Source organism: Cygnus atratus, chromosome 6 (genome assembly GCF_013377495.2).
Source record: "Cygnus atratus isolate AKBS03 ecotype Queensland, Australia chromosome 6, CAtr_DNAZoo_HiC_assembly, whole genome shotgun sequence".
NCBI classification, from domain to species: domain Eukaryota; kingdom Metazoa; phylum Chordata; class Aves; order Anseriformes; family Anatidae; genus Cygnus; species Cygnus atratus.
This window is the reverse complement of record NC_066367.1, coordinates 35128847-35152125: the sequence shown is the minus strand read 5'-3', so window position 1 is coordinate 35152125 and position 23279 is coordinate 35128847. Positions and strand designations below refer to the sequence as shown.

Below are 23279 nucleotides of genomic sequence, written 5' to 3'. Positions count from 1 at the left end.
CTTTTTTTTTTTTTCCTTTCTATTTACTCAATAATTCCTTGTCTATGATCTTTATTTCAGACCAGCTCTTGTTTTTGTTTTTAATTTAACTTGTAATACAATTTTGGGGACAAAATGACTTGCTTAGTTGGCAGTTAATGGGTAAGATGAACTGCCTGTTTTTCTTTACGAGCTGCTAAATGCCAAGGGGAGGCATGGCATCAAGTAATTCAGTTGTTGCTGACATAAAATAATGCTCTAGCTAAGAATCCATGGTGCAGAGCTTACGGGCTCTGCAGGCGTGCAGAAAGATGTGCCATTAACAAGACTTGCACAGCCTTGTTAACTTGCAGCGTCTGAAGCAATTTCTCCAGCAGAAGATACTTGGTCAAAACCTCAGGAGCTAGGACAAGTTTTAATGTTCACGTTGTAATTTATTACCTTGAAAAGAATATATATATTAAAAAAGGATGATCTCTAAACAGAAATGTGGAAGTGTTGGATGTGAATCTTATTTTTATTTTATTTTGCACAGCTTGTACATGTTTTTCTTGGTGAGCCTGAGTACCTCCTCATTGATGCTCACAGACTGGAATAATCAGTTAGATTGGAGTAATTCCCTAACCTGCAATGTCTAGTGCGTTGTTACAAAGGAAACCTGCATATGGCGATAAAGATCTGCCCGTTGCTGTCAAATACAGACTGTCTCTTGTATTCTGGGCCATGCTGAATAGCCATGTGCACAACGGCAACACAGCAATTCATTTCGTTAGCCATGTTTGCTTCTGTAGACCAAATGTGAGATGTATTTGCTCACCTTTGGCATAAGGTGAGATTATTAGCATGTATAAAGATTGCATTGAAGTATAGTTTATATGTTAATTAATACATATATATGTTTAAAATACATTTTAAAGTGTAAATTTTGTCAAATTAGTTATTGTACAGCATGGCCTGTCTTTACCTGAGATCATCTTCCACGTTGGTGTCATTGATTATATTTAAAGCTTTAATCTAAACATCAGGAGCTGTGAGGTCAGTGGTATTGAAGAACTACTATCACAGGCCCTTAAGCACAGCATTCTAGATGTGTCTTCTCATCACTGTGGTGAAAGGATGCTTAGAACCACAGTAGTATTTCCTACAGAAAAGCAGTCAGCTTTCACCAGTCTACAACTTCGTGACTTCCAGAGACAGAAACATATAATTGGGTTAGAAAGCCACTGATACGTTCTCCATTTGTGAATTCCTTCGAGAGAAGAAATTCGACCCTTGCCGTGTACAGCTAATTTATCATTACTTGAAATCAGTTTTAAAAGCTGGGGTCTGAAGCTTCAGGGACCTAAAGACTACACCTGTGAGTATAACCCTAGCCTTTCTTCACGTTTGCATGCAAAGGAGGAGCCCTGAGATTCCTAAAGCGTGCAAACTGGATTTTTGATTACTTTAATATAATCCTCTGTAATGATGATTATTGTAGCATTTTCTGTATGAGATAGATGAGACAGTTTCTCAAATGCCAGCTGTTACTGACATTTAGTCTGGCATAGGTCATAAAATACCAATGAGGGAGAACTGTTAAAATTTATTTTTCACAATAATAATAAATATTTAAATAAATTAATATTGCAAACAATGCTTCCTTTTTCATTCTCTGTAACTCCAATATAAATAGAATTTGGTTAACAGAAATCACAAGTTTGAAAACCTAGCATTCTTAATTTAAAACAGAAATCTTTAGTGATTGATGTAGGTGACGTACAAAGTGTAACTTTAAATCCCAGACAAACTGAATATTTAGTTTTGCATTTTGTACTGCTAAACAGTTCATAAACCTAAAATTTCTCACACTGGATTGAAAGGGTCGTGTCTCAAATTCTGAGAAAGAAAAGCCCCTTGAGAAGCAGGATTATGTTTCTGAAATAATAGCCCACTGTGTCTACACAACCATTTTTAAAAAGCTGGCTACTGCCAGTGCTGTCCTGATTTGTTCCTTAGCTGAATTTAGTAAGCTGTAGCACACTGAATTTCACCAGGCTGGAAGTCAGACACACTTTCATGGTTCTTTTTTCTTCTTTTTTATTTTTATTTTTATTTTTATTTTTTTCCCACAAGTACTAAACAATTAATGAAACTTAATGAAACTTTTTTTTCTTTTTTTTTTTTTTTCCCCAAATCCTATTTTTTAACAGCAATTTTCAACATTTTCTCTTTTCAGCTAGGGGAAAAGGCTGTTTACTGAGTTGAAGAAAAAAACAGTCTGAGTGCATATAATAATATATAGTGAAAAATAAATAGCTTCAGGAAAAGTACTGTGTTCTGGCTATTTCTCTGAGAACACTTCAGTACAATCCTAATTAAACCTTTGAAAATAAGTCTTTGAGTGTGCATGTTCTGCTATGTACTTGTTTTCATATAAGTATTATAAATGGTCAAATTGCACCATTTTGTTATTGCAGAAATCATTCTAAGCAGAATAATATGAAATATTACACTGAAAATAACTCTTTAGTTGATTTTTAAGGATATGTCAGACCCTGAGTTTCCAATGAAAACAGAATTTTAATTTTCTCTGGCAAAATTATTTTACTGTGTCTTGTACATCTCATAAAATACAGAGCAGTTTAAAATGACCATCTAATCCTCAGAAATAATTAGTTAGGATAATCCAAGAACTATATTCATCATCATGTTCTCTCCATGCTCAGTTATAGATTTTAAGTATATCTAAGAGAAGTGTGTGCATGACTTGGGTGTACACACATATTTGATGAATATAAAAGTCTGTGTGTGAAATACTTTGGGGTTTATATATACTATTTTTAAAAATTAGAAAGACTTTTTGGTATTATTTGTCTGTCGTGTCTTAAAAGTCTACTTGAGTGATTATAGAAAGCCATGTTACAGGACAGTTTGAGTGTTTTTAAAAACTGCATTTTCCCAGTGGATCAACACAGTAATTTGGCACAGCTGGTTTCTGATAAAATGGGAATAATCAATGGTTCTTCATTCTCACTTTAACTGATGAGTTTGTAGAAGCACATAACTGGACAAATTAAATAGTAATGTTCAAGGGCCTTAACGAGGCCTTAAATACATCTGCAGTGTGTCTCGCAATTAAAAATAACATTTATTAAACCTTTGCACACTTTTATGAAAAAAAAAACATTGACATGGACATAAAAGACATTTGATTGACTTTCTAAAATTTGATATTTGGAATAAATTTTCAAAATACAGACAACATCCCTTTCTTGAGAAGAAAGAGAATATGTGATGAAAATGCACCAATGCTTTACAAAATTATTCAGGGTAATTACAGTGCTTCAATTAAAGGATTCTGAATTGTATTTAGCCAGAATAGCAGATAAAACAAAATAACTTTGGGGTATGCTAAAGGATGCAGCTTTTCAAGATTGTCTTATCACTTTAATCTTAATATTAGTGGGGGAAAAACAAATTTAACTATTGTGGCAAGAATGAATGTAACACAAAGTTTCTTTTCATTTTTATTCTATAGAAAAACTTGTGAATTGAGTTTCATTTCTGTGGGCGTTTGTCTTTTGATTTATTGCTGTTGTATTCCAGATGTGCATTTTATAGCACTTACAGAAATTCACACCTATTCATTCATATGTGCAGCAAGAAGGAGAACATAGTGGGCTGCGTATGGGTTTGCTCCATATTTACTTTCTGTGTGAAGGATAGCTTGTGAGAGAAATTGAAACTGTGTAAAGATGTCATAAGACAGAAAGTTAACTGTACATCTTACTGTCATATATTATTTCTGCTGCACTCAGAAACGGTAGATTGGAGAGTCACTTGCAGTTACCACCCTGCAGAGAAAGCTTATTTCAGGGGAAAATGAAGGATGAAAAACTTTTTAAGGGTCATTATGACCTTTAAAAAATGTATATTTGGTTGTCATTCCTAAGAAAAAAGAAAATGAAGGCTTTTATCCCCTCAAAAGTGGAAAGGAAAGGATCAAACATGATAAATTCTATGCAGGATTTTGTCCTGATAAGGTAAAACAACAGGCAAGCATACAACTGAAGCAATGTAATAAATCACAGTCCTGAGTTATCGTGTTACATTCACTTTATAAAGTTTCTGAACATGCATATTTCTGTGTGTCTAAGGAAATGTTATCGAGGTGTTCTCTTTTTTTTTTTTCTTTTTCCTCCTGCCAATGGAAAACAAATTTTGTTTTGTGTTAGGTCTGTTTCTAATGATGGACATTAGAGTAGTAGAAAAACGTAGTTGCAGTACTTTTCTCCTGCACTGTGTTGCTCTGTTCATTAAGAACCAGATGGATTGTCACAATTTGTAGCCACCTTTACAGTGAACCGATAGGATTTTAATCCCTTCCCAAATTCACACCTATTTACCCTGCTCCTTGCTCAGGCTTCTGTCTGTGTTACTGCAAATAAGAAAACCTTTGCTTGAACTGGTGCTTTCTGTGTAAAAAGAAAGGTATTTTATTACAAATGTTCCCCCTAAGGCTTTTGGTTAAGGTTTTGCTGGTTTTGCCTGTGTTCTGTTGTGGAACAAATGGTGTATTTGAGCTAGGCTTTGTGCAGTGCGAAGGAGTTGTCTAACTGAGCTTTATTTCTATCTGCAGTTCAGCACTTTGCTGCTTTCCGTGTGGCACTAAATCTACAGCTCCCTATGAGAAGATACTATTATTATTTTACTATTTACACTCATTACTATGAATCCAAAATATTACAAACACTTGGAATGTGTCTTCCCGTTATTTTACAGAAATCATGGAGGAGCTGTAATAGAATTTCGCTCCTATGAGCCCCAAAATATCCACCCAACATTTCATTCCAAAAACAGCTACAGAAGTTAAAACATGTCACTGGAGAGCCTCCTGGTTGCTACCCCTGCTAAAATAGCATGAATTTTCAAGGTGAAGTTATTCTTACAGTGATGGATGCTGCATTGTGCTAGGGAAAAAAAAAAAAAAAGAGGGCAGGAAAAAAAAAAGTCCAAATCCAAGGGGCTTTTGCCCCAAATGCCCCAAATGTAGCAATTGATTTAAATATGATGTGTAAGCAAGTACCTAAGACTTGTCTTGTATGCTAACAGCCATGGTTCGTTTACCACCATGTGTTAAGTCAGTGTGGCTGATTTCTTTTCCTTTAGATGCTGATGAAAAAGAGAACTACTGAGTCCAGGAATGAGCTTAAATGTCAAAAAGGAAAAAATGTTCATGTACCATGCTATAAAACATACTATTAATTAAGTGCAATTTTATTTAAATTAAATTACATCCATTTAGCTTACGTGCAGAAGAAATCATATACAAGACTACATGACTACAGTCCCCTTCTGAGCATACAGTAAATAGATCATCTGATACCACAAGCTTTAGTTTACAAGTGGAGCATCCCACAGATATTTTCATGCAGTCATTTTATTTAATTAGTTGATCACCTCTTCTGAAGAAGGTTCCCTGTTCATCGCAGTCCCTATAATTTTAGTTATCCTGCAATGTATCTTATATTTACAATGTGTCCTAGAGTGTATCTGGCTGGTGCCAATCAATTCCAAAGGTCTTCTTATTAGTTTTAAAACAGGTTTTATTATTATTATTATTATTTATGTTATTAAATTTCATCCCATTTCTGTTACTCCGATTCAGTTTTGCCCATACCATAATCCCTCCTCTAAGTGAGAAAAAAAGCCTATAACTTGGCATCACTCAGACATTCTAAAGAATGCAGCTAGGTTTTTTCATTAAGCAAGATTTCTCCCGAGATTAACAGAATATCTTAGTAGCTTTCTGTCTTGATAATGATCATTTCAATGTAATTTCTGGAAATTAAATACTCCTCTTTCAACTCGTAGTTCCCATTGAGATATACTGCACATCTTTTCCTTTAATCTGAATAGATCTGGTCCACGGCCCTAACTTTGTCTAAGAAAGCAGCCTTCTCTCTGTATATATTATATTAATTTACACCTGCTAAAACTTCATTGCAATTGACTCTGCCCCATGAACGGCCAAGCTCTTTGTCATTCTTCCTTCAAAATCTGCCCCAGCAGTTCCCATCTTTTTGAAATTGAGCTAGTGAACCTGTAAGTACTTCAGAAGAACATCTTTTCTGGTTCTTCAGCTTAAGTAGAATGTGCTATCTTTTAAATGTCAGTGCATTTGTAATCCTTATTTTTTTCCTACCACATAGTGCTTATGCTAACAATCCCGTATCTCTGGTAACAGAAAACCAGAGGGAAGATGTGGAGGCAGAAGGTGGTATTTTCACTGTCATTTGACTGCTATGTGGCATCTGCCATGGGTTGGGCCTCACTGACAACACTGTAAACGTGAGCTTTAGGTAACCCTATAGGATATGGGAGCAAAGGAAGAACCTTGAGTGAAAACAGCCTATCAGCTACTGGGAAAGTTGTGGAGGTGTGGATCCCTTTGAGACAAGCATAGAGCTAGTGCTAGTCGAGTCAGTCAGGCACTGGGAGAGTTTGAAGAGGTCATTCGAGACCTGGGCTTTCTCTAACGGCTCCTAAAACTGAGAGCATCTGGAGTGACTCAGGTGAGAGGACAGGAAGAGACTGGGATACCCCAAGAGAGAATTTAAGGCACCCAGGGCTCCCCCAGCCTTGCCTCGAGGGTAGGCACTGCACAGCTGGGACTGCTTTGCTACCCAGCCCACTCATTCATTTGGTCTTAAATCACAGTGTGCTATCAGATATGCGATAGTTTGTCCTGTTTGAGCATTCCTGAAACTGTGCTTTGCTTGTCCTCATGAGGGATTTAGGTTACTGTATGATAACACATTTCTGTTCCAGAGATGCACTGAAGGAAAACCTGAGGTTTAAGAGCCATCTTGGGAGTTAGAGGAGCTATAAGAACTACAAATAGGCTGGCTTGCAAGTTGTCCAGGGAACAATTTAAAGTGTGGGACCTGGCAGCTGAATACATAAGCTTCTGGACATGGTTACAAGTGTACCTCTTTCCTATTACAAAGAGGAATGAGAGATTGAGGAGAGTAATAAAGGACGAAAAATAATGATGTGAATAAACTCAACCGTGAAGCGCAGTTGTATGTGTCAGGAAAAAAAAAAAAGGCAAATTGTTTTATCATACCATGCATTGTTCCATACATTGTTTTATTTTTCTTTGCCAAAGAGTTGCAGAATTGTGAAATTTTGTCCCCCAGAAATTGTCTGATTGTGCTATCCAGTATATGGCTTCTTAGGCGCATAAGAAGTTAAGATTTCTGCCATTCAAATGGCCAAATGTCGCTTTATGAGGAGCACATATTTCTTTCAAGGCTAATGAGATAGGCAGATCATGAATGCTGTGACTGAAAGCTTGGAAAAGAGAAGTAAGTGGCAAAAGAGAAGTTGGGGGAAATAAACCACAGTGATAAGGGAGGCATATCATGTTTTACAGCTGAAGAAAGTAACTGTCTGGGTCTGAAAGGAAATTCCCATTCAGGACAGACATCTGTCAGAAAAGAGCAGCAGGCCTCTTGAGGCCCATCTTACTAGTTTGGGGGCGGGGTGTGTGTATGTGCAATAAGGAAGGGAAGGTGAATCTTTGACCACTGGTATAAGAACAGAGACTGGGAAACTCACTGTTACTGTTGTCTGGTGATGGCATTCTTCTTTAAATTAAGTTTTGTTTGGTAACATGACTTTATTGTTGTTTTTAGTTGACGGGTTTGTCATTTGAGGATATTTTGAAATGTTACAGAGATTTTGTTGTTCAGATGGTGAAGGAGTAATCGCCGTGTTTTCCTAGCTGAAATCAAACTCTTGTTGGAAAAACTCCAACCGTAAGTTTTTAAGACTTAGCTGTTCAGTTATGGAATGGGTTACACTTCATAGCCTGAAGAAAGTCATCTGAAAACTGGGAAATCAGCAGAGGGAGGAGGATGCATGTAATAGCTGGTGATAGGATGACTGTAAATCAGCAGTGTAATAGAGCTGTGAAAATAGCAAATGCCATCCAGTGATGGATGAATCTCCAGCAGATGCAGAGAAGTTACGGTGCCTTTGTATAGACACCAGCAAGCTCCTCTCTGGAACACTGTATCCAGTGCTGACCATGCACTGGTCAATAACATGACCTAAAATTGTAATAACTGCAGAGAAGGGCAACATAAAAAGCCTGCCTTATGAGATGAGACAGACTGACTTTGTTTGCTTAGCTCTAGCTGCTCAGTAGACAGTGGAAGAATTTGATTGCCATCAAGAAACACATTCAGAGGAAAAGACAGGTGAAAAGAACTGTTTAAGCCAAATAAGCGCGTTGCAGAAATCAGTAGATTATAATTTAGTCTTGAAGAAATTGTCATTAAATTATTAGATGTAGATTCATACCCATTAGAACAAACTGTTCTGGAAGAGAATTCTGAAAGAAGCATTGGGACAAAACAGCAAAATAATGAGTTTGAGAAGTTTGAAAAAAGAGTAATATTTGATGCTTGCAAAGCACCTGGACTTGATGAAGAATATAACCCCTCTTAGTCTTAATTACCAATGAGCAGAATATACGTCTTATACAGTTTCAAAGAGCTGGGAGATTATTCAGAATTTCCATGCATGAAGAAGTCTGGAACTCTCAAAGAATATCATGCCTTAAAAAAAAAATCAATTTAATGCCAACATTTTTACTATTTTGTAGCTGTCCCAGACAGCATCCTCATTGTTAGTCTCAGGAAATAAAGGCTGTAATGAACACAGATCTCCCTGTCCCTGTTAGAGCTAGTCCCTCAAGGTCAGTACTAATGCATAGTGCTTGGGTTGTACAGGCAAATGCAAATGGTATTCATGCTGAAATTGCTCTGTGACTCGATAAAAGATTTCACCACCCTCTGCTGAAAATGAATAAGCAACTCCAGCACCACTTGTGAGCAGGAGAATTAGTCTAAGTTGCAATAAATACCACTACAACGTATTTTTGAGAACTCCCAAGGAAAGGAAAGACAGTGTAATTGTGGGTCAGCTTCATGTGTTAGAAATGCAATTCTGATTTAAAATTCACTCCAAAAATCTGTACTAGTATTAAAACACAGAATTGTATTTCAAGATTACATGGTAAAGCATCTAATTTCCTTAATTTAGTTTTCAGTATGCTTTGATCATACAATGGCAGTTAGGCAATTATTTTCTTGTTCTATCTTTTGCCTCTACGTTAAAAGATAAAGTTTTATTACTGTCAGTCTCCAGGAGAAGAGTCATTATTTTAAAAATAAAAAGTATGTTATTTACACGTTAAGTCATGATAGCTGCCTTAGCACAAATGGTGGTAATACAAATCAGATATTTAGAAAAGTAAGAAATGACCTCCCCATCCCTGAAAGGTGGACAAGCAACTTAAATTAGATGTTCTTTACTGTATGTATTTTTTGACATACAGTTTTTTTTTCTGATCTAAAAAGAGATCAGTTGTAAATGGCCCAGAGAGAAATAGTTGCAAAAGGCAAAGAATTATCATTTCTAATTTGTGAATTAGTCTGTTTTCTGACATCATATAGAAACATTAATCTTGTGTAAGAATACTGTGCACTACGCAATCAAGTAAAGAGTCAGCTTGAAGTCAAGCTTCAGGTCTTTGTAGCTGCTCTGTGTATGTATGTATATACATAAGGATCTATATATACACAAACAGATACATAGGTGTGTGTGTATATATATGCATATGTATACACGTGTATATATGTATGCAGAAATATATACAGATGTATGTGTGCCTGATCTCAGCAACAACACATTTTGGTTCTGTGATTGCAAAATGAGCTTTGATTTGAATAATTGAATCTTGAGATATAAAGTTCCATTAAATAATCTACATCTGATCCCCAAAAGTAAAGATTGTCAACTAGAGTACATGTAATACTTCAAAAACTTATTTTAAATGTAATAGGTATTGGTCTTGTTATTGCTGATTAAATACATATACACACAGATATATAGTCACATAATTTTTTTTGCTGTTTTCATTCCAAATGAAATATTTGCTTTGCAGACATAATTTTTATTTTGCATACCATCTGTAGCGTGCACATTTTGATTATATGGACTAGAATGTTAAGTGTGTGTTTTTTTAAAATGCTGTTAAAGTACAGCTGGGATACAAAATTACAACAAAGGACGAGACAGGAATTCAAAAGTATTTTGATTAATCAGATTCCCTGTCAGGAATGGAGTTATCCCTCAAGAATGTTATAGGTAAAGTTTACTCTGCTTTATGGCCTGGTGATGGACTACTTGACCTTTCAAATTCTCCTCAAGTCCTACTTTATGATTCTGTGATCAATTCATTTTAACATTTGACAGCTGCTGTACCTACAGACAATTCTTATGCCTTCAATATTTTTACCGATGTTCTAATTTGTGTATATTTCCAATGAAAAACTTTTTAACTACTTTTAAATTGTATTCTTATTTATTTGAAGATGTTAATAATAAAGGACATGGGTCTCATTTGGCTATTTAGCAACCATGTATTCTTTCTAGCTTAAAACGTACTACAGTGCTGAATTTCTATGAGATGTTACAAGGCCATAAATTACTGTTTTTCAACATAAACACACCTTATATGGTGTTGATGCAGTGTTATTACCAGAAATGGTAATAACTAGGAGATAATTAACTTCATTTGCAAAACGAAATCCTGATTCTCAAGGTAGTTTAAGTAACATTCCCTCTGGAATCATATTATTCTGTATAATATGTTAAAGTCATGACAAGGTTGTCTTTTATAGCCAGTGCAATTTAGTCTCACAAATAGTTAATCTTGTTAAAATATTGTCAGGTTAATCAGGATTGATTTGTGTGTACTAAATCCACTGAATTCTAATCAAGGATTGGGTTGAGAAGCTTCAGTAGGAATTTTTACATCTTAGATAGTTTCCCATTACTCTTAATGGAATGACTCATTGGATTTGTGGAAACATTTTAAAGCTTTTTTATAGTTGGTAGTCCTGTCCTGAATATTCCATGGTGATATATATGCACTACAGACTAATGCATCTTTAGAAATATATTTTCAAAAGCCTGACAGTGTGGATCATTGTATTTGTGATTGCATACACCTTGTATGCAATGACTTGTCCTCCAAACCATCTAAGTGCTTCATGGTTTTGCCACTCTTTGGTTCTTGTAACTATCTTGCCTTTTTTTTTATTATTATTTTTTAAATAAATAGTGGATATATAGATATATTTAACATACTGTTATAGTCTCTGTACATATGTATACTGACCATTTAAAAACAAATCGAGTACTACATGAAGGGTGTATCTGGTGTAAGGAAATGCATTTAGAACTTCTGTACATTCCGCTTTAGCAAAATGCCATGTAGTTGTGAATTTGTTAGAGGATATGTTGAATTTTTTGTTAATCACTGCTGATTGTCAATGTAGGTTAGGTACAGCCCCTGAAACGACAAAGAATGAAAACTTATTTTGCACAGTGCCACCAGGAGCTTTGCACTATGATCACACTCTTTGAAACTTATAACATTTTATTTTCTTTCTACAGAAAGCTTTTCTTTACAGACTACGGGAATGTTGCCAAGGTTGAGAGATGTGACATGGATGGAATGAACAGGACATGGATAGTAGACTCTAAAATTGAACAGCCAACTGCTCTTGCACTAGACCTCATCAATAAATATGTGTACTGGGTTGACATCTATCTGGATAATGTGGAAGTTGTAGACTATGAAGGGAGAAAGAGACATACAGTAATTAAAGGCAGACAAGTAGGTATTTATTTGAAAATGTAAGAAAATGGTATCAATAAATGAACATACATAATGCTACCAGAGTAATTTCAGATTTTTTTTCTCTTTTTGCTTCATATGCATTAGACATTAAAAGAACCAACTACATGGTTTATTTTCTACAGGTTTTTGTTTTTAGCATATCTTGCAACTTATAGACAAATTCAGTGCTTCATTAACAATGCACCATGTAAGTCAGTCCTCATTGTAAAAGACTTCAGGAGAAAAAATATGAGGCAATGGAAATACACTAGAGGATAAATTATTAATGTCAAGAAGATATCATGGCCAATTCAGGAAGGGAAGACTAAGAGGCAGAAAAATATTAAAGAAACAGGAGAATAGCAAAAGGTATTCACCTGTTCAGACCAATCAGGATGCCATTAAATCATATTTTGTAGATGGCAATGGTGTTTTTCCCAGTTGATTCAGATGTTCAGAGTCATAAATACAAATGCTAAGACTGTATGAGTTTTTGAACAGGAACATATCAATCCGTTATTATTGTTTCAGGGTGGAGAATGGAATAGTAGGTAGCAATTCCACACAGGCTCATGGAAACTGAGGGAAAATTAGCAAGGACCAAACAATTCCTGATTGCTACACAGATTGTTAGAGCTGGTGTGGGTACATCTGCTTCTCCCTGAGGTTAAACAGGGTGTGCAAAAATACATGCAGATACCTATTTACCTATTCTGCTGTAATTCTTTATTTGCTTCCAGGTACACACTGTTTACCAAAACACAAATAATTAGCATAATCAGCAAACTATTCTAAATAAATTTTAGGAATTAAACTTTACTTCATAAGTACAAGCATATCAAAAGGCATGCTTTCCAAATGATACAGCCTTTCTGATTGATAGCCTGGATGGCTTTCAAAGGACTATTCTTTGTAGCAAGCAACATTTCCAGTCATGCATAAGATAGCTGAAAATCTTTATGAGAAGTAAAAACCACCGAAATGAATAAATTAAATAAAAATTAATTAAGGCATTATAACGTGCATTGTAAAAAGAGTCACATTGTTAATACTGTAAATATAAAGCTCTCATGGGAGTTAAATAATAAAGCTTTAAACTGTGTGCAAATGGTAATAGGAAAGAAAGAGGATTATAATGCTGAGGAGAATTCAACAATTTGGTACAGATCCATCATTATTTTCAAGTCTGTTTTCTTTTTTATCTCTAGTCTTACTCTAATTGGATTGAATTTCTATTGGGTCTTAATGAAATACTTCCATTGATTTCAGTTGTTTTCTTTTAAATGGCTAAAAGCAGAATACAATGGCAAGATTTGGTCAGCTGGGGGTAATTTCCAGGAAGGACTGAAACAATTGATGGACAACAGGTTTTGGATCGTTTTTGTTTTTGTTTTGTGAGGTATGTCTGATTTTGGGAGTAAATGAGCGGAGTAAATACTTTGTGGTGAATAATTTATTGATTACACTAATTCAGCTTGTGAACATCTGCCAACCAACTCTTGCTTTCAAAATTGCTCAATGAGGTATTTTAAATATTCCAAATCTAGAGATCAAGCATAACCTCTAGATTATTGAACACATCATATCTGAGCTGTTATTGGCTAACTGACTAACTAAATTTAGGTAATTTTTAATCAGCATGCCCATGCACATCAGAGATGATTAAAATCTTAGAATTTGTTTTTTGAGAAACAAGCAGTAGAGTGTGATGACAAGCATATTCAAAGCTATCAAACAAAAGGAACACAAGTATAGCTAGGGAAACTGTATATTTATTTATTTACTTTAAAAAAATGTTCGGATAGACTATCTTGCACGATTTACCTGGCTTTGATTATATCACAATGAAAAAATACATTAATTCAACTTATAAACTGTTTTAAATATCTATATTTACTACATTTATTAGTTAATGCTAGAGAACATTAGTTAATAATATTAGTTAATATTAGGTATTAATAGTTAATTAACATTAGTTAATACTAATATAGGCTGTTGCAGTTAACACAGTATGCAGGTGTTTTTAATTTAAAAGACAGATCCAGGGAAATTCAAAGGCTAAACGAATACAGATTGTTAAATATTTTTATTTTTCTTCCTTTCTTGTACGAAACTTTAGTAACTATAAACTTCTGATTAAAAGAGTGTGAACTACATTTGTAGTGTAGTTTGCATTTGTTTTTCACTAATTTTATCAGCATACCGAGAAACTCCTTTATACAGTTTGCCATGTACATTTCACATTATTACTTGATGTTTATAAAACATAGATGCACCTAAAATATTCAGCTAAAATAATGACCTTTTTTTTTTTTCCTCTTTTCCAGGTTAGGCATCTTTGTGGTTTGGCAGTATTTGAAAACTATTTATATGCAGTTAATTCAGATAACTTCAGCATTTTACAGATAAATAGATATAATGGCACCGATGTTCAGTCTCTTACTAGACTTGACAATGCTAAAGGAATCCGTGTGTACCAGAAAAGAACTCAAACAGCAGGTGAGATAAAAATTCCTCTTTCTAGGAAATGTAAACCGAGTTAATAGGTGAATGTGTGGTGAAGAGCATTCTTCCAGAAAGCTGTCTCACAAGATGCAGTGAAAATCTGACACTACAGCAGAACTTTCTGTGACTTCTTCATCTTCCTAGTCTTCTGTGTGCTTCACTGCCAGTTTTCACACTTCCCTGACCTCCTGTCACCAGTGGTTCCTGAGCATTCAGCTTGGAGAACTGCCTAAGAGCCCTGGTTTGTAAATTCTCTGGCTCCACACACTCAGCCTTTCAGAATTTAACACTCAAAATTGTTAGGTGTCCAATACCACCAAGCTGGCTGGGTATCCGACCTTGGAGATTCCTGGTTTCTCTGGACCTGCTTGAGGGAGTCAACATTCCTTCCCTGTCTTTGGAGTTGCCAAAAAGAATGGAGATGTAGTCAGGTAGCCCTCCAACCTGTCAGCAGAGTCATTGGTGAGACAGGAAATTGTTGTTAAGTTTTCCTTGGCTTTACTAAATACAATCTTTGCCTTTTGTCAAAGAAAACTTCATTTTAGTCTATAGTGAAAAACTTTTAAAATCTCAGAATTTTTGGTAAAATAGCAGTTTCTGAGGTCCACAGTCCTCAGGTTTGACTTGAATCATAGGTCTGATTGCATAACTTTCTGCACTCAGAACATCAGTATGATTTGTGGGCATTTTGCACAAAGATAATAAGATCCAAAATATTTACAGTAATAGTTTGTAAGCATTTTTTTTTTCTTTTTTTGATATGACTGATAGCAGTAAATACTAGAATCCTTGTCATGACTGTTGGGATGTAAAAGCTAACACCAATTCTGGTGATTAACATCAATGTTATTAAACAGCCTGACTGCTTTTAGAGAGGTTTCTGAAGTGGTAGCAAACTATAACTGATTGGGTGAACTAATTTTCACCCTGTAGTTGAGGGCATTGATTTTGCAGATGTCAGCATCTGAAGGAGTCTGCAAAGACTCTCTTCTTGCTATAGGCCTCCCTCTTGTACCCCTGAGGGAGTCAGAGAGGTTGAGTATAGGAGAGACATGAGCACAGTGTAATCTTTTATTACATCCTGTGATTAATCTGTTCCTCTTGCCCTTTGTTCACTCTGCAGCTCCTTTTGTTTTGAATGGACATGTTTGTTGCTTGTCAAGATTTGCTGTAAAGGCTGGCTGAACTTGGTAGAGTTTCTGTATAACTTTAACAATATTGATCTTAAACCACTGGATTACTTTAAAAAACAAATGAACAACAACAACAACAAAAACTGAAAAGCTTGATGGGAAGGAGAAAGAAGAGAAAAGCAGTTTTTGATCTAAAATACTGTTGTCCTCTTCTAAGTCAGTGTAGTAAATGCAAAATAGAATGATTGTGTTTTTTTTTTTCCTGATCAGATTTACCTTAGATAATTTTTAAAAGTGTATTTGATATATTAATCTGCTAATTTAGGGTTCTGCTTTAGTTGGATTTCTGTCCCATCTGTTCAAATATGGGAAAAATGCTACTTATTTTGTCCTTTAGTTTCTGCACAGTTGTCTCCCCCAGAAAGGTGCTGTCTAATGTTGTTGAATGAATAGTGAACTGGAATGGGATATTGGGCATGAGATTCACTCTGCTCTCAAACAAACAAACAAAAAGAATCAAACAAACAAATAAAGGTAAAGAAAGTCATCTATCCCAGCAGAGTGCTGCCCAGCAAATGACTCTACAGAAACTCATTCGGAAAGGAGTTATCCCATACAGCATTGTAGGCTTGATAGGCACAAGATGGTCCTTTGGATATATGCATTTGTCCACTTTGGGTATCACCTTAAAAAATCCTTCGTTTGTAGTTATATTCTGTGGAAAGACTTGCCATGACAAAAAATCCCCTTTTTTCCCGTCTAAATTTTTGACATGTTGATGCATATAATTATCTTACTTTAACTGGATTTCAATCATGCTGTTTTTCACTCATTGTAGCCAGAAGCCATGCATGTGAGGTGGACCAATATGGAATGCCAGGGGGATGTTCGCACATCTGTCTGCTCAGCAGCAACTACAAAACACGGACTTGTCGCTGCAGGACTGGCTTCATCTTGGGAAGCGATGGCAGGTCATGCAAAAGTATGTTACTCAAATCAAACAGTTTGCCAGATGCTAATATTTCAGGGCTTAGTTACTGTGTTATTTAACATGAAATCATTAACAATGGAAATCACATGGGCTGTTTTCAGGTAAAACTGTTTTGCAACATGTACTTGACATTTAATTCATATGCTCTTTTCATTCCTTAAAATGATTTGATTGGGGTCAGTTCACAGAAGTGACAAATTATACCAGGGATGCCATTTAAAGGACTTCAAAAAATCATCACAAGTTACCACTTTTACTCTTTTTTTAAAATATAAACTATGCGTTCTTACAATACATAAGTACTAAAATACTGTTAAATAGTTTCAGTCACCGTCAATTTCTACCCATACAATCATCTTACAACAATCTTAATGGACCCTTCACTTGAATAGGGCAAGCAAGGTTTCTTTCATAATACTTTCTGACAGGAAGCTTGATTTATGTGACTGTGATTATACCTAGCACAACTGATGCAGCTGACACGAGAGAAGGAAGAGATGGTATCCAGAGGTACATGGACAGGCTTGAGAAGTGGGCCTGCACGAACCGCATGAGGTTCAACAAGTCCAAGTGCAAGGTGCTGCATCTGGGTCAAAGCAATCCCAGACATGAGTAAGAGAAGAGAATTCACTGAGAGCAGCCCTGCATAGAAGGACCTGGGGGTTCTGGTGGATCAAGAGCTCGACGTGAGCCAGTAGAGTGTGCTTGCAGCCCAGAAGGCCAACTACATCCTGGGCTGCATCAACAGAGGGGTGGCCAACAGGGCAGGGAGGGGATTGTCCCCCTCTGCTCTGCTCTTGTGAGGCCCCACCTGGAGCCCTGTGTTCAGCTTTGGGGCCTCCAGCCCAAGAACGACCTGTTAGAGTCCACAGGAGGGCCACAAAGATGATCAAGGGGCTGGAGCACCTCTCCTGTGAAGAAAGGCTGAGAGAGCTGTTTTGTTTATGTTTTTGTTTTTTAGCCTGGAGAACAGAAGGCTCTAGGGAGAACTTACTGTAGCCTTTCATTACTTAAAGGGGGCTTATAAGAAAGACGGAAAGATGGAGACTTTGCAAGGGCATGGAGTGATAGGACAACTGAAAGAGGGTACGTTTAGATTAGGTATTAGGAAGAAATTCTTCACTCAGAGGGTGGTGAGGCTCTGGCACAGGCTGCCCAGAGAAGCTGTGGCTGCCCCATCCCTGGCAGCGTTCAAGGCCAGGCTGGATGGGGCTTTGGGCAGCCTCGTCTGGTGGGAGGTGTCCCTGCCCACGGCAGGGGTGTGGAACCAGGTTTCCTTCCAGCCCAAACCATTCTGTGATTCTATGAGTCTATTTTTGTCTGATTTCTTGTTCAAATGACATTGATTTAGTTCAAAAGAAAGGCATGCAACTAAATGCTTTGATGGATGGTGGTAGATAAATGTATTTCACCTCAGTCAATCTTCTCGTTTGCATGAACAATTCCAGCAAAAAACTGTGAGAGGCACTGGGAAAAGAACATATTTTAAACAATTTTAAGAGCTATGCTTATAGTATGAAGTATCTAAGGATATTTGTACCTATCTTTAAGGAAAGAAAATCACCTTAACAAATTTCAGTTATTTGTAATTAACCTACTTAATGAAATTCTAAAAGAAGAAGTAGGAAAAATCGGTATCCATGTTTTGTATCTCAGTATGAAAGAAGTCAGCATGTCAATTTGTTATACTCCTTCCTATTTGAAAAAAAAAATAAAATTACTGTAACCTTTTGTTTGCTTCTGAGAAACTTGAGGTGAAAAAAAATGGTGTTTTGAATTTGCTGAAGTTTACAGTCTTGTTAGATCTAATGATCGCTTCAGTCGTGGTCTACATTACCCTGATAGATCCTAATGAATTGTAAAATTAAATGTCTGCAGTGCTATATATGTGCATTTCACATTAGATGCATTAGATGCAAAGTTATTCTGTGATCTAGCATTTCTTTTCAGTGTGAACTTTTATAGAAAAAATAATTAGATGTAAGCAGCTCACTGAAGTAATTTGTATTTTAATTAAGGTAATGCAATTAGCTAGATTTCTTGAGTTTAGATACCTTTGGAATATATGAAAGTTTAATTTTTGGTATTGAATAACTAACTCTCCTGCTCCCCCACTAATTGTGCTGGTTAATTAAACAGTGACATTATGCACTGTAAAGAAGATTAGGCAGCATCAGTTGTTTATGTTTGTAATCTTTCTTTTGCAGGACCAAAGAATGAATTGTTTCTTTTTTATGGGAAGGGACGCCCAGGAATAATACGGGGAATGGACCTGAATACCAAAGTATCTGATGAATACATGATCCCTATAGAAAACTTAGTCAATCCTCGTGCCCTGGACTTCCATGCCGAAACCAATTACATTTACTTTGCTGATACTACCAGTTTCTTAATTGGACGACAGAAAATTGATGGCACAGAGCGAGAAACAATCCTCAAAGATGGTAGGCAATGCTAACTGATAGTGACATTCAGAGAATCTCACTCAGGAGAAGTTGAACTGACCTTTACAGATAATTTAAAACTTTGTTTAAATCACCCATTGAAAACAGAACCAAACTAGACCTTGAACAGAGTTGGAGACATTTTTTTTAGAACTTCCTATTTATTTTTCCATACTGCAGAAATGTTAAGTTTGGTTAAATTGCTCTGCTGCGAATTCTTTGTCTGTTTAGCCTATACTGCTACATTTCCACTGCATTCTTTCAGTAGGTACAGTGGATCCATAATGTAATCCTTGTAATTGTTCACTAAACTATCCAGTGTCCTTATGAATATTGTGAGACTTTTTACCTACAACCTGCATTACAATGTGGTTTCTGGAGTTTATTCAAGTACATTGGCAGGGGAAGACTTTCCGTAGTACTATCACTTGAAAACTAATTAGGGGGGAAAAAAAAAGTTATTTAGCTTTGTCTTTCCTGATGTATTTTTCCATGTATCTGTGGAAGCAACAGGAAAACCTAAACACTTTTGAGAATCTGAACTAAGATATTTGTACTGTATATTATATCAAGTAGAAAAACTATCAGCAGTTCTCTAGTTTCCACCTCTCTCATCATACTGTGCAGAATCTCCCTGGTCTAGAGGCACATCTCTTCATATTAAATGCTATTTCACTAATCAAACCTTTAGTTTGTCAACCCTTCTTTTTCTATATCAGACATTTTTCATGAAAGACTGCTTCAGCAAGATGTAGCTACTGCCTCAGTTGAAATACATTCTGCAGTAATTATTTTCTAGTACTCAAGAAAAAAAAGCAGTATGAATATCCATCTTGCTCTTCATAGAGCTTAATGTCTCTATTTGTAAATTGAAGCTTGAGCCAGTGAAAGTAACTAAAATACTATTGCCTTAATGCAGGGATTTTCATTCCCCATGATTCATAACCCATGTTTTAATCCAGCTGTCTCAGAGACAGCTCTCCCATTTGCAGTGCTGTGGTGCTTTTTTTTTGGTATAAGGTCTCTCTACAGACCTCAAAGTCTGCACACAGATAGATCCCTTCAGGAGTAGCTACAAGGAGCTTGGTGATAGCATAATAACGAATGGCTGTCTGAGTAAATAACGAACACTCAGCTGCCAATCTGGTAATTCTTCACTGTGAATATGGAAATGGATAACATACATCACAGAACCTCTACTGCTGAACTTTAACAAAACAACACACATTTCATTTTACAACAGGCTAATCCAAATGTGGAGTACAGGTAGAGTGGACAGTATATAGACTTAAACATTCATGGTCATACCAAAGAGTATCCTTGCTGAAAGGTGTCAGACAGGTTGAGCTTAGCCTAATCAAACATGCAAACATGAATAAACATTGTATACCAAATCAGCAACTTGATGAGATTCTTTTAAATAATGTTTAACTTTAATTTCTACTCTTTATAAATACGACGTAGCAAAATGCCAAAGCACTACCAAAAGAGTTGTGGATTATTTGATGATGTATTGTTGGTGTTCCTAATATTTAAAAATAAATAAAATCAGTGTCATTCTTTCCTCACTCATTTTCCAGAAGTTTACATTATTAGTTAGAACTTGATGTATTTTCATAACTTTAAGGAATGTTTAAAGAACACTTGTTAATGTATTTATCATGATTTTAAAAATTAATATGGCCTCCAGCCATACCACCTCAGCTTTTATTTCTGTCAGCTCTCAAGAACTCAGCAGGGATAGATTAAATCGTTCCTTGGTGGACGGTTACTAGAGAAAATCAGGTGTGTCAGGAGGTGGTTTAATATTCGCTCTGTACAGCATGCTGCTAAGGAGTTCTATCTGTGTCATTTCTCAGATGAGAAGTTGTCATTTTTTGTGACTATCAGGTTTTGCAAGAACAGATATGCTAGCTCAAACAACACTGTAACTCAGATAATTACAGTTTGCCTACATGAGAGCCTGATCCTACAAGCTGTTGACTGGCAATTGAGAACGCTGAGCACCTAACACTGCTGGAGTTTGATTTCCGATACAGCTTCAGCTGTGATTTCTTATTCTTCACTTTGGAAAATAAACTGCTGTGTTGTATTGATAACTATTTGACAGCCCACAGCAAGGCCTATCCCAGAGTTGGCAGCACAACTGCAATAATAGTGTACTTTCATCAGCAACAGAAAATGCCGTAATAAAGGTTTCAGACTTACTTTTGAAATACATTTTTTAAATTTAAAAAATGGAACAAACCAGAATTTTTTAAAGGGACTTAAATATTGTTCAGTTGGACTGCCACAAACACACACTCTCCCTCTTTTATTCTTCCTTTTTTTAAAAAACATTGCTTTGCCCCCCTTATGTTATTTGAGGTCACTGTGAGCCTTAATGATTTATATTATTCACTTGGAAATATTAGCAAGGATGGGCAAAGGCTAACTTTTTGTTTAAAAAAGGTAACAATAAGTCTACACAGATCTTTGGAATCTATCTATCTAGCTGGTTGATATACAGAAGAACTATTTTAAAAAATATATATGCTTGTGTTATGTGTAGTATTTTAGGCAATATTAGTGCACATGATTTAACTGACATTAATGGAGCTAGGCCATTCTATACGAAACTACATACTGTGCTTATAATCTCTTATACATTTAAAACCAATATGGCAAATTGTTGCCTTTAGAAATATGAGTTTTTAAAAATCTTGTATTTGTATTTCTCATGTTTAAAAAAAAAAAACACCTTCTTTAAATATGAAAGCTTTAGATGTTACATATCTTTAATTCCTGTTACTGTTCAGGTCACTGCAGTGGTACAGTGTATTTTGCAGTTCAAGGTTTAAATTTAGAAAACAATCAGACAAAAAAAAAAAAAGCTAGCAAGTGTGAAATACATCACAGCTTTACATGCATACACCTCCATTTACATACATCTCCACGAGTGTTTAAGTTAGCATAGGCAATATTCTTGGGATAGAACGATTACACACACTAGAGAGACTTCTAATCCTAATCCTGAACTACTCTGAACCACATTGTTAACTTGTTCGAGACAAGCAAATTCATTTCTCAAATACTTTCATATATAAATCCATGGTATTGACAGGAATTTCTTTCCTTTTTTTTTTTTTTTAAAGAATATCTCATCTGTATATTTCTCTTTATTAATCTGTGCTGTTTGTTCACTGCCATTGTACTGAGGGAAAACAGGGAATATACTTTTTTATATCATGGGATACTGATAAGGGAAAAATTTCTAAATAATATTACATGGCTATCATGATATAATTTTTAGCAGGCTCTTACTGAAGCATACATCTTGAAATATCTGTCTTAATAAGGGGATTGTTATTTTTAGATTTGAAAATACAGTGCACATCTTTACTATATTCTTAACATACTTCAACGTTGTATTTGAAATGCATTTGTTGTTTTTTTTTTAAAGGAAATAGTTATAAAATTTAGGAAAAATGTTATTTGAAAGCATTATGTCTCTGCTAACTTGATAGGGATATAGTGACATTACTACTCTGAAAAACATTGTTCAACGAAAGGGCTGTGAAGTCACTTGTCATGTTACAATGCTATTGAGATTATAATGACACCTTTTATAGATGCTTTTATTGCATCCAAGTGTATAAAAAGCCCAATATTTCATTTTGGGGATAAAACTTGTATTTTATCTTGGTGTGTTTTTGATGGTACCCTGTACATTATCTATGGGTTATAGTAAGCAGTAAGTTTTTTGCAGTCTGCTAAATAAGTTATGTATATTGTGACTAGGTAAAAGTGCCTTACATTCCCATCTGTTATGAAGAATTTCACTGGTTTCTTGTGGGGAATGGGATAATTTATTAGGGCTATAGTCAGTAAAGGCGTTTGTGGTCTAAAAAAATAGTATTGGTGAAGAGTTTGTCCCAAGGAAAACAGGTCTGATCTGTTGCAAAAAAAAACACCTCATAGTTATGCTGAAATTATTAAACTTAGTAAGTATGGCCTTTCCATTAGTGCTTACTAATTGTATTATGGGGAGGCATCTTGTGTGACGAGATTTGAAAGTTTTAGAGTACAGCATTACCCCTGCACAATGTTGTTGTCGTAAAGCTAACTCAGACTATCAACCTGAGCTGTGCCAAATCATGTAGGAGTGATTGAGGACGAGGATAAGCGATTCCACCCAAAGTTTTACCTCAGAAAACTATTAAAGTGAGCAAAGCTTTGGGAAGGCTCTGGGGCGGGCGGCAGTCAGGTAACCACTGGGTACTGCCACTAGGGCCTCTCCCAGGTGCCTCCTGCTGCTGGTGGCCAGTGTTTGGCTCAGAACAGCTCCGAGGTGCTCACAGCAAGACCCAGACACCTCAGGGGGGCCCGGCAATGGCAGGGCACCCCCGGCTGCCACACGGCAGTGGGGTGGGGGTGACAGGCGGTGTTGAAGCATTGGTTGAGTTGGGATGGAGCAAGCAAAGTGTGCCTGAAAAGTAATGGGA

The 23279-nt window shown here is 36.0% G+C and overlaps 1 protein-coding gene across 1 annotated transcript in view; it reads left to right on the top strand.

Moving 5' to 3' along the window:
- The window catches only part of LRP1B (LDL receptor related protein 1B), a 509529-nt gene that overhangs the window by 237562 nt on the left and 248688 nt on the right, over positions 1–23279 (top strand). The window contains 4 exon segments of the mRNA XM_050711674.1: positions 11497–11719; positions 14050–14221; positions 16199–16342; positions 18559–18795. Of these exon segments, the coding sequence (XP_050567631.1) occupies positions 11497–11719; positions 14050–14221; positions 16199–16342; positions 18559–18795 (776 nt within the window).